General features: G+C 43.3%; 1 protein-coding gene across 3 annotated transcripts in view; it reads left to right on the forward strand.

The window, feature by feature from the left end:
• The window catches only part of stam2 (signal transducing adaptor molecule (SH3 domain and ITAM motif) 2), a 60,947-nt gene that overhangs the window by 21,259 nt on the left and 20,564 nt on the right, over positions 1-19,124 (forward strand). For 2 of the 3 annotated variants that reach the window (XM_078552639.1, XM_078552638.1), the window contains 8 exons: positions 620-695; positions 1,500-1,604; positions 3,509-3,655; positions 5,089-5,167; positions 7,786-7,978; positions 12,006-12,100; positions 15,641-15,717; positions 16,451-16,538. In XM_078552639.1, the coding sequence (XP_078408765.1) occupies positions 620-695; positions 1,500-1,604; positions 3,509-3,655; positions 5,089-5,167; positions 7,786-7,978; positions 12,006-12,100; positions 15,641-15,717; positions 16,451-16,538 (860 nt within the window). The remainder of the gene's footprint in view (positions 1-619; positions 696-1,499; positions 1,605-3,508; positions 3,656-5,088; positions 5,168-7,785; positions 7,979-12,005; positions 12,101-15,640; positions 15,718-16,450; positions 16,539-19,124) is intronic. The other variant, XM_078552640.1, reaches the window with a different exon arrangement.

The raw sequence follows: 19,124 nt of genomic DNA on the forward strand, positions 1-19,124 counted from the left end.
AGAAACGAATAAAACTCGCTGAGAACGTGAAATATAAGCTGCATTCTAGAAATACATAACATCTGAAAAGAGCAAAGGTAAGCCTGATGTTTTAGGCAAGTCCCTGCATCAGAACTTGTATGCCATCAAGCTTGTTCTGTGGTTAATATCAGTAGCCCTCGCATACCATTGCTGACGGTGAGTCACTGCGATGCACTGTTTAGTAAGGACAGGAGGCATGTAACACAGTTCAACTGAAATGTACTCGCGTGCAACTAGATTCAGGGTGCGTGCCCATTTAAGACATTGATGGGAAATTACTTTGCATTCCTATCATTGAACCTGTTGTTCACTTTGGGTCAGATTGGCATTCATAAGAAAATCTTAATTGTAATTTAAGCAGACAGAGTTTAAAGGTCACGCAGTTTAATTGTTATTTGGCCTGAGAACGCTGTAGAATGGAATCTACCTATTGGCAGCCCAGAAGTACAAAGCATCTTGTGACTTCAGTATCTGCAACAAAGTGAAACTGCTGGAGCTGATTGTAGCTTTTATTATATTTAGCACATGTTTTGCATGCATTTGTGTTCTGGAGTTTTTATTTTAATGCAAGCAATTTTCTCCATTATTTCAACTTCAGGGCAAAAGATTGTTTGAAGGCCATTATGAAGAGAGTAAATCACAAAAATCCTCATGTGGCAATGAAGGCGATAACGGTGAGTGCAATCAGTTCAGCACCAGCCCATTTGTTCTTCCCTCGTAGAGTTTAAGATGAAACTGGAGGGTTATAATTAACTTCTGTGCATGTCTGGCTTTGGAGGAGGAACACATCTACGAGATTTCCTTCTGCATGTGAGGGCATTCAGCACTAGTGGGAATTGTGGAGTTTGTAAATGGCGCGTTGCTAGTTTTGTTGTTGACGACATGCCTGAATTAATGAGCGTCCTTCAGTCAGCTCCGTTTGAGCTGGCCGGCTCCATGATTAGAGGTAACTTCTGCACCTGCTATGACACCAGTACGCTCAGAAATATCCCCTCCCCACCAAAAAATGAATGCCACACTTTTTAAAGAAAAAAAAATTGAAAAGATGTAAATCGCAGCCACTTTCAACCAAGTAATTGCAATTCCCATTGTGTGGGCATCCAGGGTTGTGAAGGAGCAATCCATCATTGGTATTTGGAATGGAGGACACTCTTATTCCTGGCACACCTCTCTGCTTGTTAAGTGTTTCCTGTCAGTAAATAATAGCATGTGAGGATTTCTAGTGCAATATGACAGCAGCTTAACTACCTATGCAGTGCCGTGGCTGCACTTAAATCCTATTCAGAGACCCAATTATTCAACACTTATTGATTTTTGTTTGTTTCTAACGCTCTTGTAATGCGGAGCTGGCTCGAGGGGCTGAATGGCCTACTCGTCCTATGCTCTTTTTAAACCCTCTTGCAGTTTTTCACAGTCTGATAAGTTCCTGATGGGCAAAGTGAAAATAACATTCTTCGCTCTGCTCTCTCATTTTACAGTTACTAGGTGCCTGTGTCTCGAACTGTGGGAAGATTTTCCATCTAGAAATATGTTCTCGTGACTTCACGAGTGAAGTTGGAAATTTACTAATTGTATATAATAAGGTACAGTAAATCTGACTTTCTGGTAATCTCTGAATGATTGACTCATAAGTTTGTAATGTGAGTGTTGCTGTTTTTTTTTTACCATTCCATGCCTGATGAATCAACATGTCATCCTCAGTTAAGCTCAAAAAATCTAAAAATATAATTATTAAAATGGACTGGATCTTTCTGAAAACTTGGGGCATAGTAATGGTGTGTCTGCATCACATGCCAGACGTTCAATGGAATTATGGCACCACTTAGCTCTACTAGATTTTACAGCAGGCCAAAATTTCCTGGGCCATTGTACCATTCTACCAAGACCCCACCCATCCAAACAGTTAAACGTTCATTATAATAGCTCCCTCCTGCCATCTTCATTCATTCAAAGAGCAGCAGTTGAGATTTTGCTTCATTCTTGCTCGTTTTCTGGCACTTGCAGGTACACTGAAGAAAGGCGCACACATACCCCTAGCAGTGTCCAAATTACTGTAGCCTGATACTTGTGTTACCCTCTCAAAGGAAATTACTCATTGGTAATAATGAACAGAGTTTGGGCCTTAATTCCTTTCTGTTGTAGCCATGCTCACCGTGATATAGTAGCAAACCGAGCACTGGAGGTTCTAGAGGGATAGAATTGAAAAGCAAAGAAGTTAGGATCAACTTGTGTACTGTTTACCCAATGAGTAGTGAATGCGCTACTTTAAGGATTAGTTGAGGCAAAAAACATCAATGCATTTAAGGAGAAACCACATGGACACATGAGGGAGGAAGCATTGGAAGGTAAGTTAATAATGGGGTAAGATGAAAAAGGTTTTGAGGAGCCTCGTGTAATGTATAAATAGGAGCCTCGCAGCAGTTAGACTGAATAACCCGTTTCAGTACATTCTGAGTAGAAATATAGGAAAATATGGAGGAAGTTGTTGCTGGTGAGAACAGTGCGTTATGTGACTAAATTTACAAGATGTGTGTCACCGATCTCAGTGCTGCAGTAAGGTCTGGGGGTTCTGTTTGTGTTTTTTTTGCGGGGGGGTTTGCCCTTTACTTTCCCGAATGGAGGATCTAACTGCCCTGGGACACTGTTCCAAATGGCCATTCATAATGACAGAGTCCGAGCTTGGAAGCAGCTCAGAGAAGGTTTACCAGACCAATACCTGGAATGGGCAGGCTGTCTTATAAGGAAAGGTTGGACAGACTAGGCTTGTTTAGAAGAGTAAGAGGTGACTTGATTGAAAGATTTAAGATCTTGACAGGGTGGGTGCGGAGAGGATGTTCCCTCCTGTGGGAAAATCTAGAGCTAGGGGTCACAGTTTAAAAATAAGGGGTCGCCCATTTAAAACAAAGATGAGGTGACATTTTTTCTGAGGGTCATGAGTCTTTGGAGCTCTCTTCCTGAAAAGGTGGTGGAAGCAGAGCCTTTGAATATTTTTAAGGCAGAGGTGGATAGATTCTTGGTAAGCAAGGGGGTGATAGGTTATCTGGGGTAGGCGGGATGCAGATTTCAGGTTACCAGCAGGTCAGCCATGATCTTATTAAATGACCGAGCAAGCTCGAGGGGCTGAATGGCCTACTCCTGCTCCTTGTTCGTATGAGCTGCAAGCTGTGTGCTTACCTGCTATAAACACACCCACCCACCCACATGCAGTTTCCAGATACATACATTGGAGAATGGGCCGGATTGGTAAGCTTGGCTGAGGCCAGGCCAGCAACTGGGCACAACATCTGACCTCAATTCCTAGTAGCTACATTGGACCAAGGTTTGAGCATGTGACCTACTACCCTGTGGAGATCATTGATGCACCAAACTCAATACGTGCTCATTAGTTTACTGAGAAAGTTGTCAATGAAGGTTGGTTATACAGCTTATGCTTTTTAACGTATTAACTGCTCAGCATGGTGAGCTGAATCTTACTATTTGTACCCAGGTTCATCCGAAGGTATGTGAGAAGCTGAAGGCACTAATGGTGGAATGGGTGGAGGAGTTTCAAAAGGATCCCCAGCTCAGTCTTATTGCTGCTACCATCAAAACACTTAAAGAAGATGGTGTTTCCTTTCCTTCAGCTAGCTCTCAGGTACCTTTTTAAAATGTTCATTCGCAGGATGTGGGTGTTGCCAGAAGGGCCAGCATTTATTGCTCATTCTTACCCTTGACCTGCTGGAGACTATGTGACGAAGGTATTCCCACAGTGCCGTTCGGCCGGGAGTTCCGGGATTTTAACCCAACAACAACATGAAGGGATGGGGATGTGCGCCAAAATTAGGATGGTGTTTAATTCCGAGGATGTGCAGCAGCTGGCTTTGTCATTCTGGGCGGTGAGGTTATGGATTTGCGGGGGGTGGTGTACTGCAACAACTTGGTTTGAAAGGGGAGAAATATATTGAGATTGTCCAAAGCTCCATAAATGTTAGAAAGGGAAGTACCTATACGCTTACTGCCGTCTCTCACCAATCTCCCTTCATAGTGACGTTTAACAGCAACAACATGCATTAATAAAAAGGGTTTAATGTAGTAAAACATTCTAAGGTGTTCCACGAGAGAGTTATCAAAAGAAAGATTGACTGTAAAGCCACAAGGAGATATTAGGGCAGGTGATAGTCCCCATTATGTTTTGAGGAATGTCTTAAAAGATGAGAGAGAGGTGGAGAGATTTGGGGTGGGAATTCCAGAATTTGGGGCCCGGGTAGATTTTTAAAAAAATTTCTTCATGGAATGTGGGTGTCGCTGGTTGGACCAGTATTTATTGCCCATCCCTACTTGCCTTTGAGAGGGTGGTGGTGAGGTACCCCCTTGAACTGCTGCAGTCCATGTGGTGTAGGTGCATCCACAGTGCTGTTAAGGAGGGAGTTCCAGGGTTTTGATCCAGCCACAGAGAAGAAATGGTGATGTAGTTCCAAGTCAGCATGGTGCGTGACACGTAGGGGAACTTCCAGGCGGTGGCGTTCCGTGCACCTGTGTCATGTGGTAGGTTTGAAAGCTGCTGTTGAAGGGATTTTGGTGAGTTGCGGCAGTGCATCTTGTAGACAGTACAAACTGCTACCACTGTCGGTGTGGAGGGAGTGAATGTTTAAGGTGAGGGATAGAGTGCCAATCAAGTGGACTGCTTTGTCCTGGCGGGTGTCAGGCTTCCTTACTGTTGTTGGAGCAATCGATTGAGATTTGGGGGTGGGAGGTGGGGGAACAGTGGGGAGAGTAAGATATGAATACTTGAAGAAAAATATTGAAAGGTATAGTGAAATGATGAGAAAATGAAAATAGATAGCTCTGATATGGACTCGGTGCTGCCACAGCAGTGGGTCAAATAGGGTCTTGCTCAGCTAGAACTTCCACACTTTTTTGCAATAGCTTTTGCAAAGACCACCCTACCCATGGTACAGTTAAAAGCATCTCTGAGCATTTATACTGCAGAAGGAGAAAGGAGCATTGAAGACGAGCCGCATGACTGAGAGTTTGGAACAGAGAATGTATGTTGGAGAATACACACTTGTTCTTTTTTTTTTTAAACAGAGCCAGAGCACTTCAAATCCATCTAAAAATGGTACGACGGCAATAAGTAGAAATACTGAAGATGTAGATCTAGCTAAAGGTAAGGAATAAGATTATAACACAAATGTTTAGCTTTTTAAAATTTGTGAGGATTGTATTTTTGTTAATATTTGAACCCGAGTTCAAAAAAAGCCAGGACTGACAGCATGGTGGGAGGAGGAGTGGGAAGAGAGAGAAACCTTGGTTGTTGAATGGTTTACTGTTGTGGTGCTCCTCTCCCCATAGTGGCTCAGTGACTTTATCAAGCAGGTAGCTGTGCCATGCAAATCAATAAGGACTTGCTTTTCCCCACCCTCATCTGTCCGGTCAGTGGATCACAGGCCAGAAGGAGTGCTGCAGTTGGCATCGTGCATGCGTTCTCGCACATGGGAGCGGTTAAAATTTGGTCAGGTTTCCCACCCCTGATTACTTTCCAGGGGTCAGACATGATAATGTGCATAAGATGTCCTCCAAGTTTGAATAAGCTGCTGAAATTCACTTGTGAAGTTTTGACCTGAATAACAGCCACTTGTGTTTGGAGCTGGAGCGCACCTGGCGCTTGTGGGGTCAGTAGCCTCAATGGGCAGCAGCATCCTTCAGGTGCTGGGGGTGAAGATCAGCAAAAGTTTAAAAAAGAGCCGACCTCTGGCTCAGCGCATGGTATTCTTTCTACTCTGAGGCTTGGGTTCAAATCTGGCTTGCTTTCAAACCCACTTCATAATGGAATGGCCCCACACAAAATTACACTCGGGCTCACTAGCTGGGAGACCTGGACGAACACCACAAGACGGCTGGTGTGGAAAATATCCTGTTGGCCCACCAATTCAATACTATTTGGGTGAGGTGTGTTACTCTTTGCTCTGCAGCTAGCCACACTATACCTAACCTGGGAGTTCTGATGCTGGGTGGCCAAACTGGGGAAAGTCCCATTGCTAATATTCATTCCCTTAATGAACGCAAAGTCCGGAGAGTTTGCTGCCACGTTTGTGCACTGTTAAACTTCATGTCACAGTTACAACATGGCAAGTTGTTATATCAGCCTGGAACGATGCGTGTGGCTTTAGGCTCTACACTCAATTACTTTTAAATTCCAAAGTAGAAGAGTAGGAGGCACCCAAAAGAACAGCTCAAGGGTGTCATGCAGGGAGCGCCATTGTCTTTGATGACAGTGACCTAAAATTAAATACAGATTGAAGACAAAACTATGCAATATATAGAAAAGTGGATGGGACTGTCTCACCACCTCAGCCTCTCATAGGAACATGAGTAGGCCATTCATCCCCTCGAGCCTGTTCCACTATTTGGGGCAATCATGGCTGACCTGTATCCTTCTGTCTTGGCTCCATATCCCTTAACACCCTTGGCAAGCAAAAAGCTATCGATCAGAAATTTAAAGTTATTAATTGAGCTGGCTTCTAATGCTTTTTGTGCAATGTTTCATACCTCTGGCACCTTTTATGTGAAGAAGCGTTTTCTAACCCTTCTCCTGAATGGTCTGGCTCTAATTTTTAAAGCCTCCTTGCCTTAGCTTGCTCTGCTAGTGAAATAATTTACTCTCTACCTACCCCATTCAGATTCCTAAAAACCTCAATCAAATTACCCCATAACCTTCTATATTCCAGGGAATACTAGCTTAGTTTATGTAACCTCACATCATAATTTAACCCTTAGAGTCCTGGTAACACTGTAGTGAATCTGCACTCCTCCCAAGGTCAATTAATGCTTTTTTTTATTGTGTTGTTGCAATTGTACACAGTGCTCCAGATGTGGTATAACCAGGACTAGGTTTAGCCATGATGAAACTCCCTCCCCTTTTATATTCTAGCCCTCCAGGATTTTTTTTCCCTACCTGACCACTATACTTCAGTGATTTGTGTACATGGTACCTTAGATCTCTTGGAAGATAGGCTTTCTTCGACCAAGCGGGAAAGCATAAAGTTGCCTTGTTGAGAGCTCTGCATGTGTTGCTAGCTGGCTACAGGGAGTGCTTTGCAGCATGGAATAGCGTTCAGGTCCTGGTGTGTTGTTTTATTGAGCTTCAGTTTGTAATAATGATCCTTGCTCCCAGACAAAGACTAAGTTCCCAAAAGCAGGCCTGCCCCATGGCAGCCTAGCCCTTTCTATGTATCGCAAGAGCTGCAGGGCATCACAAAATATACTTTCAAATTCAGCAACGTAGTTATCCTTTTGAGGAAATAAGCTTCAACGGCTAATTGGACCAAAGCTCACGATGTAATTCGGTCACCATTTTAAAACATGCACTCTATCCTTATTTTTACAAATGTTATCATTATAACTCCGTATTCTCATTTATAATGGAAACTGGGTAAACTTTACATGCTGTAGCCCACCCCAATGAAGTGCTGCAGCTCCCACACTGGTGGGAGGATGTAATTGCATTGTGACATGTTTACACAGGCAATTCCCTATAAGAAATTTGAAAATAGGCATTTCTTTATTATGGGAAAAATCCCACCATGAAGTTGAAGTGTGTGCAAGGTGTGAGATTTTTAATATATCATGGATCGATGTTACAAAAGACCTCTTGAGCGAAAGAAGCTATAATTAATTGTTTTTAGATTCAAGAATCGGCTTTTTTTAAGAATAAAACATAAAATTGCAGTAAGGTGGAGGGTCGTATGTTACAGAATATTCATAGTCTTTTGTTTTCTCTTCCAGCTATTGAGCTTTCTTTGCAGGAGCAGAAACAGCAACAGACAGAAACCAAGTCTCTCTACCCATCAACAGAAAATGCTCCAAACAGCCACAGAACTGAAATTCGCATGGTTCGCGCCCTGTATGACTTTGAGGCTGTTGAGGACAACGAGCTTACTTTTAAAGCTGGAGAAATTATCACTATTTTAGATGACAGGTACAGTTTGAAATGACTTTGATTTATCAAGCTTGATGCCTGCTGAACGGAGGTTCGATATTCCGGCCTTGGAGTTTGGGTAAAGTCCTCATTGCCAAATTGCGTGTGCCCAGGTCATTCCCAGCAATGGACTGTACAGCTGAAATACCAGCAAGTTATCTGTTTCGTAGAATTGTACAGCACAGTACAGCCATTTGGCCCATCATGCCTGTGCTGATCTCTGAAAGAGCTATCCAATTAGTCCCACTCCCTGTTCTTATGGCATAGCTGTGTAACTGTTTCCTTCTTAAGGACTTGTCGCTTATCTGTGGCTCTGTACTGCATCAGCATAGGAGGAGGGAAGATACCCCAAGTGATTGGCCCAGGCTCATGAGGTACCAGTGTCCACTAGCCACAGACTCTGCCCCCAAGGAATGGCAACATCCCTTCTGGCCATGGACCAGATGTGGAGTCCACCGCTGCGGCTGCTTCTCCCCACTGGCTGAGTCCCTGCCTGTTGCTGCCTCCAACACAAGTTGTGGAGGCTGAGGTAGCACCAGAAAAAAAGGAGGAGAAATGTGAGGGAGAGGAGGAGGAGTACCAGGGAGACTGAAATAAGGAAAGTGAAAGAAAGAAAAACTTGCATTTATAAAGCACCTTTCACAACTGCATGACATCCCAAAGTATGTTACAATCAATTAAGTAGTTTTGAAGTGTAGTCACTGATGTATTGTGGGAAATGTGGCAGCCAATATATGCACAGCAAGCAGCAATGTGATAACGACCAGGTAATCTGTTTTTGCGATGTTGATTGAAGGATAAATATTGACCAAGACACTGGGGAAGAACACCCCTGCTGTTATTCAAAATAGTGCCATAGGAACTTTTACACCCACCTGAGAGGGCAGTCTCGTGCAGAAGCCTGCATCTCTGACAACACGGCAATTCCTCAGTACAGCGCTCGAGTGTCAGTCTTGATTATTGTGTTCGAGGCTCTAAGTGAGGCCTGGAACCTTCTGACTTGGAAGCGAGAGAGCTACCATCTGACTCATGGCTGTCACATGTTGACCGACGTGGAGTCTGTCAGATTTTGTCTGATTGCACTTTTGTGAGGAACTTTGGGGTGTTTTACTATGGTATAGGTGGTATTTCAATGTCAGTCGTTATTAATCTAAAATAAATTGAACTCTGAAGTCGATGGAGAGAGGGAAAATCTGGTAATACAAAGATTGTCCAGTACCTGATTAAAGCAGTGGAGCATGGAATATTGATTGCTCTTTTCAGAGCGGTGCAGGTGAATATACAACAATACTTTGTATAGCATTTTACACATTCTTACTTTGCCATTCCTGATGTGGCACGAAAACACTTGTGACTACTGATTAATATCGGGACAGCCTAGTCCAGAGATGGCTTACCTTCCTGCTGAATTGTGCATTCATTAAGTAGAATGCTGAGCAGTCATTTTGTTTTCTCTTTCTGCCTGTTTTCTGAATCAGCAGTAAATTCTATGAGTTGCAAGAGGTATAAGTACAGTCCACTGTGTACCCCCTTACTTGATTTGAGATAGGTTTAAGAGCTGTTCACAGTACCTTTACTGCATCGGCTTAATGACTCAATATCTGACACCAGTGACTCTTTAGTGGATTCCCAGATAGAATCGAATTTGGTTGGTGTGATGTTGTAGTTCTGTGCCTAATGGGAAATCTAACCAATGAGAGTTGTGCAGAAGGTGTACTACCACACCATGCCACCAAGTCCACGGGCTGGGATTCTTTGTCCCCTCTCCAACTCTGGGTTTCATATTTATTAAGGTTTTTTTATTTCCTTGGTTGAAGCTGGTTGTGATAAACAAACTTTAGAAGGTCATGAACATGATGCAGTGCCCACACTTATGAGGAATATATATCTCGGCATTAACTCCCCCTCTATCCATTAAGATGATGTGGGTGTTTCTGGCTAGGCCAGCATTTATTGCCCATCTCTAATTGCCTTTGAGAAGGTGGTGGTGAGCCGCCTTCCTGAACTGCTGCAGTCCATCTGTCTTTCAAAAGTGTACACACTGTGCTATTAGGGTGGGAGTTCCAGGGTTTTTACTCCGCAACAGTGAAAGAATGGTAATATATTTCCAAGTCAGCAGAATGTATGACTTGGAGGCGATCTTGCAGGTGGTGGTGTTTCCATGTGTTTGCTGCCCTAGTCCTTGGTGGTAGAGGTTGCGGGTTTGTAAGATGCTTTCCGAGGAGCGTTGGCAAGTTGCTGCAGTGCATCTTGTAGATGATGCACACTGCATCAGTGGTGGAAGGAAGGAATGTTGAAGGTAGAGGATGGGGTGTGGATAAGTGGGCTGCTTTGTCCTGGATGGTGTCAAGCTTTTTGAGCGTTGTTAGAGCTGCATTCATCCAGGCAAAGGGGTGGTCGGGGGGAAAGCATTCCATCACACCCCTGACTTGTGCCTTGTGTAGTGGTTAAGTTTCTGATCTCCCTGAGGATGTTGATGGCGGGGGATTCAGCAATGCTAATGTCGTTGAACGTCAAGGGAGATGGTTAGATTCTCTCCTGTTGGAGATGGTCATTGCCTGGCATTTGTGAGCCGTGAATGTTATTTGCCACTTATCAGCCTAAGCCTGAGTGTTGTCCAAATGTCTCTGCACGCCGCTTGGACTGCTTCATAATCTATTCCTGTTAATGGACTGACTGTTGTGGATGTTGGCTGGTAGTGTATCTGATGTGCTCTGCATTATTGGAGTATAGATTATGTTAGCAAATATTTTCATGCAAATTGAGCACTCTTGTATTTGCATTTTATGTAATCTAACTGAGCCATTTAATCATTTAGAAGACATTCAGGGTGGATAAAGAGAAATTATTCTCTCTTTCCAGAGCAAGGGGGCATAACCTTAAAATTAGAACTAGGTTGTTCAGGAGTGATGTCAGGAAGCACTTCTTCACCCAAAAGGTAATGAAAATTTGAAATGCACTCTTTTTCCCCTTTAAAAGCAGTTGCGGCTGAGGGATAATTGAAGGTTTCAAGACTGAGATTGATAGATTTTTAAAAACAAAAACAGAATTACCTGGAAAAACTCAGCAGGTCTGGCAGCATCGGTGGAGAGTTAGGCAAGGGTGTTAAGAGTTTACACAATCGCGATCCATAGGTGGAGTTACAGTACAGATCAGCCATGAACTAGTTAAATCATGGAACAGAATTAAGGGGCTGAATGGCCTTCTGTTCCTGTCTATCACTGTCTGGCATGTGTGTTGATTAGATTCTTTGAACACGTTAATAGTTTTAGGAATTAAAAAAATAATTGATCTACTTAAGTCGAAATGAAGCTTATTGTGATTAAATGCTAGAGGAAATAGGTATTTGTCAGATTGGCTCCTCTTGCTCCACGGTGTACTTTTTGGTGGAGCTTACTGAATTGGCTTGATCTGGATAGAGAACATCCGTGAAATTTTCCTTTAATTTATCAAAACTTTGGAAATCGAACAACTGTTCCCATAATAAAAGTGAACAGCCATTTCGTAATGCAGTTAACTGCACCTCTCTTCATTTCTGGGAGCGAAATCAGGTTCAGTTCAAAGGAGTCTATACTTCTTCAGTTTTCAAAGAACGCACTCCCCATTCTGAATCAAACAAGTGGCTGCCCAACTGCAGTCTAGTTAATTGTGCTGAACAAGGGTTTTTAAAACCCCACCTTGCCTGGATATTAGATCACCAAAGAAAGCTTTTAATATTGTAACGCTGGAGAGAGCTCTTATTTGAATAAAAATTTGAATCCATGGAATGTGGCATTTTAGATTTAGAGCTATTCATTAGAGAGGCAGTGAACCAGATAACTAGGATTTTGCTTTAAAAAATTGATGTGATCTGAGCAGTCATCTGAAAAGCCTTAGAGGGGGGGGAAAAAAATTGTAGTTCAGGAGCACAGCCAGCAGCTGTTTCAATGTGGAGACGTGAGTTAAGGTTTCATAATGTGTATTGTAACATAAACTTCCTGACTATCCAGACTTGAGGTTACAGTTTGTACCTTACTGTCTTGTTTAGTGACCCTAACTGGTGGAGAGGAGAGACAAAGAGAGGAGTCGGGCTTTTTCCTTCGAATTTTGTATCGACCAGTTTGAGTGCAGAGCCTGAGCCAGGTAAGTGAATTCATCCTGTTACTTTAAGACAGTTGTTTTGGTATCTTCTGATGCATCCTTTGGAGAACACTGTGACGTAGTGGAAGGACTTGCAGGTTAATTACCAGTCGGACGTGAGTACTCCTCCTGTGGCCAAGGTAACACAAAAGACAAATTGTGTGCGATTGGTGCTTTGATCTCAGTGATCCCTTTTTGCCAAAAGTACTGAAAGGTCTTCCCTGTTGAATATTGAAGAGGGGAATCATAAGAGATGAGAACAGGCTATACATTCCCACAAGCCTGCTATGCCATCCAGTAAGATCATGGCTGATCTTGTACCTTAACTCCACTTTCCTGTCCTATCCCCCATCCCTTAATTTGCTTTCTGCTTAAAAATCTGTGTTTTGAATCTACTCGGTTGACTGAATTCCAAACGTCCATAATCCTCTGAGTGATGGATTTTTTTTTTCTCATCTTAGTCCTAAATGGCTGACCCTTTATCCTGAGATAGTTGGATCCTATGAGGCAGGGACCTGTAGTTTTTTTCTCCTAAAAAAAAAATGAGCAAGAATGGGCATCAAAAATGTTATGGTTGACCTCTGTACAACTGCTGCAAGGAAGCAGGGTCAAAAATTCAGGGTTTCCACTCCTGGTTGCTTCCTTGTGATCCCTGGCTACATCAAGCAATATACGATTGTGCTTATCTCAGATATTCTCCAGCCCTTTTATGGGAAGATGGTGGCATAGTGGTAATGTCAGTGGACTAATGTTCTGGAGACAGGGGTTCAAATCCCACCATGGCAGCTGGTGGAATTTAAATTCAATTAATAAATCTGGAATATAAGGCTAGTCTCAGTAATGGTGGCCATAGCTATTAACGATCATTGTAAAAACCCACCTGGTTCACTAATGTTCTTTAGGGAAGGAAATCTGCTGAATTTACCTGGCCTGGCCTACATGTGACTCCAGATACACAGCAACATGGTTGACTCTTACATACCCTCTGAAATGGCCCAGCAAGCCAAGTTCAAGGGCATTTAGGGATATGCAGCAAATACTGGCCTTGCCAGTGACGTACACATCTCATGATAGAATAAAAGAAACCCACATGCTCAAAAGTTGCTCTTCCAAAAACTCAGCTGCCCTTACCCTAATTCACACCAAGACCCATTCACCTATTGTCTTTGATTACTGATCTACATTGGCTCCTGGTCTGGCAATACCTTCAATTAAAAAAAAATATGTCTTCCTTGTTCAAATCCACCCCCCCAACTCAGCCCGTGGCCTCACCCCTTTCTGTATCTCTAACCCCCTGTGACCCTCTAAACCAGCTTCTGTGCCCCTCTAATTCTGGCCTTTTGAGCATCACTGATTTTAATCGCTCCACCATGGGCAGATGTACCTTCAGCTAAGCTCTGGAATTCCCCCTCTCTAAACCTCCTTCCCTACCTTTAAGATGCTTTTAAGATGTTCCCTAAAACCTACCTCCTTGGCCAAGCTTTTGATTACCCATTCTGATATCTCCTTGTGTGGCTCAGTGTCATGTTTTGTTTAATACTTCCGTGAAGAGCCTTGAAACGCTTTAGATTTTAAAAAGTGCTATTTAAATACAAGTTGTTGCTGGCGATCAACTTTGGGAGAGATGGAGAGGAATATCACAGCTGTTTTGTCTGCTATCAAGCAGCCTGACTTTTTCAACTCCCTTTTTCCCCTAAACCTGCTGTGCTGAGGTCAATTTTGACATTGTTGCTGCCATCATCTGTAACTATCTCATGAAATGCAGTATTCAAGCAAAATACTGAAGATGCTGGAAATCTGAATGAAGAAGCAGAAAATGTTGGAAATACTCAGTGAATCAGGTAGCATCTGTGGAGCCAGAAACAGAGTTAAAGTTTAGGTCGAGGACCTTTGGTCAGAACTGATTCTGTACAGGTTCTGATGAAAGGTTACAACCTGAAACGTTGGCTCTGTTTCTCTCTCCACAGATGCTGCCAGACCTGCTGAGTATTTCCAGCATTTTCTACTTGTATTTGTGAAATGCAGTGTTAGCCAACATCATAGGGCAATGGCTAATATCTAAGCTTCCAAAGTCAGTACGTCATTGGTGAAATTTTGTTTTGGTTTTAATGGTGTGAAGCATGGTGATATCCTTTACCTGTGTGTGTTTATCTGTACCCTCAAATTCAACAGCAGAGAAAGACACAGTGACAATGTGTGTGTGTTTTTAAGATCTGTTTTTGGAATGTTTGGCAGAACATTGGACAGTATTCCAAACCAGCAGTTTAATCACTGGTCGCTAAACTGCTCAAGCTTCACTCATAGCTTATGTTGTGAACTAATGTCCATGACTAGATTACTGCCCTGCAACTTCTCCCCCTCTCTCCACCATCTGTTTTGCCTTGCTAAGTGGCATAGCTGCTAGTAGGTGTCGTAGTTTGAGTGAACTGTAGTGGAGGCAGAGAAAACTGTTCAGTACTAACAACCACAGGACGAACATAGGAACTGAATGAAGATAACCATTCAGTCTATTATGTTCATGTCCATTCATTGCACCAATCCTGCTCTCCTCATGTTGGGGTTTCTAGCTGTTCCTTAACTGCGCAGTGGCCTAATTGCTACTGTCCTTCCCAGCAACCCGATGTACCTGTTTTAAAGAAATTGTTCCTGCTGCCATGCGCTTTATTCGTGTGATGGTGTGTATACAGATCAGAATTTATTTTCAAAAGAGGATGCTCATTAACTGGATCCAGGAAGATTCAAATCATGTTCTGAGAGGTATTTGGTATCAAAGGTACTTCAACAGTGTCTGATGAGGATGGTGGGTAGATGTCGAAATAGTTCCTGATTAAACAAAATACCTTTGTGACGCCATCTCCCCACCACCCCTGCCCCCTCCATCCTGTTCCCTTTCTGACTCTGCAACTTCATTCAGGTAGCAGGCTGTGCTGGGGTTTGTCTTCATATGTTTGCTGCTGGTCCTTCAGGGCTATTGTCACTTTTGGACTGGAGTAGGGAGAAAATGAAGTGTTTTAATTTGAGACTATTTTAGACTTGGGAGTTCGCAGGTTTTGTTTTTGAACCCTTTTGTCTTTTCAAGGTTAAATTTGGTATCTTTGGTGAGGCTGCAAGGGTCATGAAGTATTGTCATTGTGGTATTGCTGTGTAGCTGGTGGATGGGAAGGATCATAGAGTAGGACAGCACTAGGGGGCCATTTGACCCATAGAATCTGCGCCCACTCTTCAGTCTGAAAAGTCCCACTCCCTGACTCTACCCATCAGTGCCAGGCTGATAAGGACCAAACTTTGTAGGTCTTTGTTCTTTGCTCTGTATCCTGATGTACCCTCAAGGACAGAACTGCACACTGCTTTTAGATACTTACCAATTGCTGTAGCCAATTACAAAAATCCTACCCAGTGATTCATTTTGATCTGTGAGAGGAACTGGGAGTTTGTGATGTAAGTAGCATTGTTATGTGACAGAGCACGATTGAATGTGAATGCAAGCTTAAAGGCATATGCGAAACTATTTACGGGGATCCATTTGTTCTGCTTTGACTATAGAGAAGGTTGTCGTGACAGAAGAGACAACTGTACAAGACACTCAACCTTTAGAGCCTGAGCCAGTTTATATCGATGAGGTAAGTGGATTTTGTTGAGGCTTCAATGCTTTTCTTTTTCTCTCTCTTCGCCATTTTCTCCCTCCTCCCATGGGGGTAGACTCCCGCTGGATGCTGGCAGGCCTCCAGTATTCCACCCATCTGGGCCACTCTCCTGGGTGAGCCTAGATGGTGATCGTCAGTAGGATGCTCTGCATTCCACTAACTGTGGCCTCTTTCTCTTGCACATCCCTAATTTCCTTTTCTACAGCATTGGCAAGTTTACCTTCAGCTGCCTAGGCCCCAAACTCTGGAATTCCTTCCCTGAGCCTCTCTGCCTTCCTCTTCTCCTTTAAGAGGCTCCTTAAAGCCTACCTCTTTGATCAAATTTTTGGTCACCTGTCCTACTATCTCCTCCTGTGACTCGGTTTGCTACATAGTGCAAGTTCTTTTCCTTTCAATCAAGAAGCAGTGATTAAATGATGCCAAGCCAGACTTTTAAAAGCCGAAAAGTTATTCAGGAGAGTATTTCTAGGAATGAAATGGGAGATATTTTCGAGGAAAGGGTACATTGTTAGATAATTAATTAGCACAGCAACCACGTCTGCATCCTGGAATATCCTTGCAGCACTAGATGTTAGAGAAGTGACAGGGTATCACGGCCCAAGAAATTTCAGCACCATATGTGTCTGCTTAAAAAAACTGAGTTCAGATTACTTGCTATCACAGTTTTTAATGTTGCAGCTTTTTAAAAAAAATGTATATATTTTTGCAGGAAAAGATGGACCAGGTATTGCAGTTGCTTCAAAATGCAATTCCCACTGATCAACAGCCTGACTCGGCAGAACTGTTACATCTAGAAGGTAACCAGCCTCAGACCATGAGCATCAACGCTGGTTTTATTATCTGCAAACACAATCCACAGATAAATCCTTTTCTTCTTGCTCCTCATTTAATAGAACCAAGAAATAGAATGGCATAGTAGGTGGCCATTTGGCTCATCGAGTCTGCGGTAGCTCTTTTGATGAGCAATCCAGTTAGTCCCACTTCCTGCTTTTGCTCCATATTCCTACGGTCTTTTTTTCCTGCAAATATTTATCCAATGTCCTTTTTTTGAAAGCTATTATTGAATCTGTTTCCAGACTCCCATCGGGCAGTGCATTCCAAATTCTAACTACTTGTCGCTTAAAATCATTTTTCCTCATGTCGTCTCCTGGCTTTTTGGCTATCGCCTCAAATCAGTCCCCTCTGGTTATCAACCCTTCAGCCACTGAAAGCAGTTTCTCATTTTCTCTTATTTGAATCCTTCACTATTTTAAGCACTTGATCCAGCTCTTTTAAACGTGCTTTCGCTCTGCCTCTTTCTCACTGTTGTCCAGGGAGAGTGACCTTCATGGAGGTTCTGCCATGCATCATGCAGTACCCATTGTGGGTGGCTGGTGTGAGTGGCTCCCTATGTTTACTGAAACCAGCTCCACTATGCTGATGATGTACTAACATTTCTTTTAAGTGAATGAAAATGCTGAGCTGCAGTTGTGTCCGTCCATTGATCGCCCTTTAAAATGATAAAGCGATTACCTGCAAGTGGTGTTGGTAAAGGCCTCGAATGTACTGTGGCTTTTTTAATACGTTCATGGGATGTTGGTGTCGCTGGCAAGGCAACATGTATTGCATGTCTCTAGTTGCCTTGGGGAGGTTGTGGTGAGTGGCCTCTTGAACCACTGCAGTCTGTGTGGTGTAGGTACAATGCTGTTAGGAAGGGAGTTCCTGGGTTTTGACCCAGCTACAGTGAAAGAACAGCGATATAGTTCCAAGTCAGGATGGGAGAGGAATTTGCAGGTGGTCATGTTCCCATGCGTCTGCTGCCCTTTTCCTTCTAAGTGGTAGAGATGACAGATTTAGAAAGTGCTGTGGTAGGAGCCTTGGTGAGTTGCTGCAGTGCATCTTGTAGATGGTATACACTGCTGCCACTGTGCATTGGTGGTGGAGGGAGTAAATGTTTAAGGTGGTGAATTTAGTGCCAATCAAATGGACTGCTTTGTCCTGGATGGTGTCAAACTTCATGAGTAGTATTGGAGCTGCATTCATCCAGGCAAGTGGAGAGTATTCCATTGTACTTCTGACTTGTGCTTTGTAAATGGTGGTCAGACTTTGGGAAGTCAGGGGATGAGTTACTCATTGCAGAATTGCCGGCCTCTGACCTGCTCTTGTAGCCACAGTATTTGTCTCCACAAGGATTGTCTGATGGTCACTTCTACCAGTACTGTCATAGACAGATGCATCTGTGCCATGTATATTGGTAAGGCCAAGCAGGTTTTTCCCTTGTGCTGGCGTTCTCATCACCTGCTGTAAGCCCAAGCTGGCAGATATGGCCTTCAGGACTTGGTTAACACTTGTACTACTGAGTTATTCTTGGTGATAGTCATTGAAGTCTCTCATCCAGATTACATTCTGTGCCCATGATGCTCGTAGTGTTTCTTCCAAATGGTGTTCAACATGGGATTCATCAGTTGAGCCAGGGGAGTGGGGTGGGGAGTGCGTGGCTGATAAACTGCAGGAGGTTTCCATGCTCTTGTTTGATCTGATGCCAGGAGACGTCATGGGGTCCAGAGTCAGAACTCCCAAAGTCACTTGCTCCTGACGTTGTGCCACCATCTCCGGCTGTTGGTCTGTCCTGCTGGAGAGACATGAAGTAACCAGGAATGATGATGGAAGAGTCTAAGACATTGGTCATGAGGTATGATTCTCTGTCTATGACTATGTCAGGCTATTGTTTAATAGTCTGTGGGACAGCTGTCCCAATTTTAGCACAAGTTCCCATGCGTTAGTAAGGAGGACTTTGTAGGGTCGACTGGGCCTAGTACTGAACACTAGCTCTGCCCAGTCTGCACCAAAACAGAGATTGCAACATTGCAGGTGTTTGAACAGCTCAGATCCCTGTGGTGTTGCCCTCTGAAATATTGAATGATCTGAAATAGAAACTAAATAAACAGGTTCCATATGGTTGCCTTTATATTGGGTCCTTTATATTGGGTGCTGGCACCAACAGTTCCTGGTGTACAGACCCATAGTATATACGATGCTGTCCTTATTAATAGCTAGGGTGAGAACCAAGCTGCTCTGTCTCATAAATAATAAAAACAGAGTGCTGGAAAAGCTCAGCAGGCCTGGTAGCATCTGTGGAGAAGGAAACAGGGTTAACGTTTCCTGTCCAATATGACTCTGCTCCAGAACTGTCTCACGGATGGACTGAGTATGAAGCTGCTCTGTGTAATGGATAGGGTGAGGATTGCTGGATTCACCTTTTAATTTTAAACCATCCAAAAAAAAAGCACCAGGCTTGTCAATGCACAATAATGAACTGGAAAGTTATGAATTGGCCTTGAGTTTGCGAGCCTCTTGCTGTATGGATTTAAACTCCTAGTATCGTGGAGGGTGAGCTAAGTGCT

This window comes from Cetorhinus maximus, chromosome 11 (genome assembly GCF_964194155.1).
Source record: "Cetorhinus maximus chromosome 11, sCetMax3.hap1.1, whole genome shotgun sequence".
NCBI classification, from domain to species: Eukaryota; Metazoa; Chordata; class Chondrichthyes; order Lamniformes; family Cetorhinidae; genus Cetorhinus; species Cetorhinus maximus.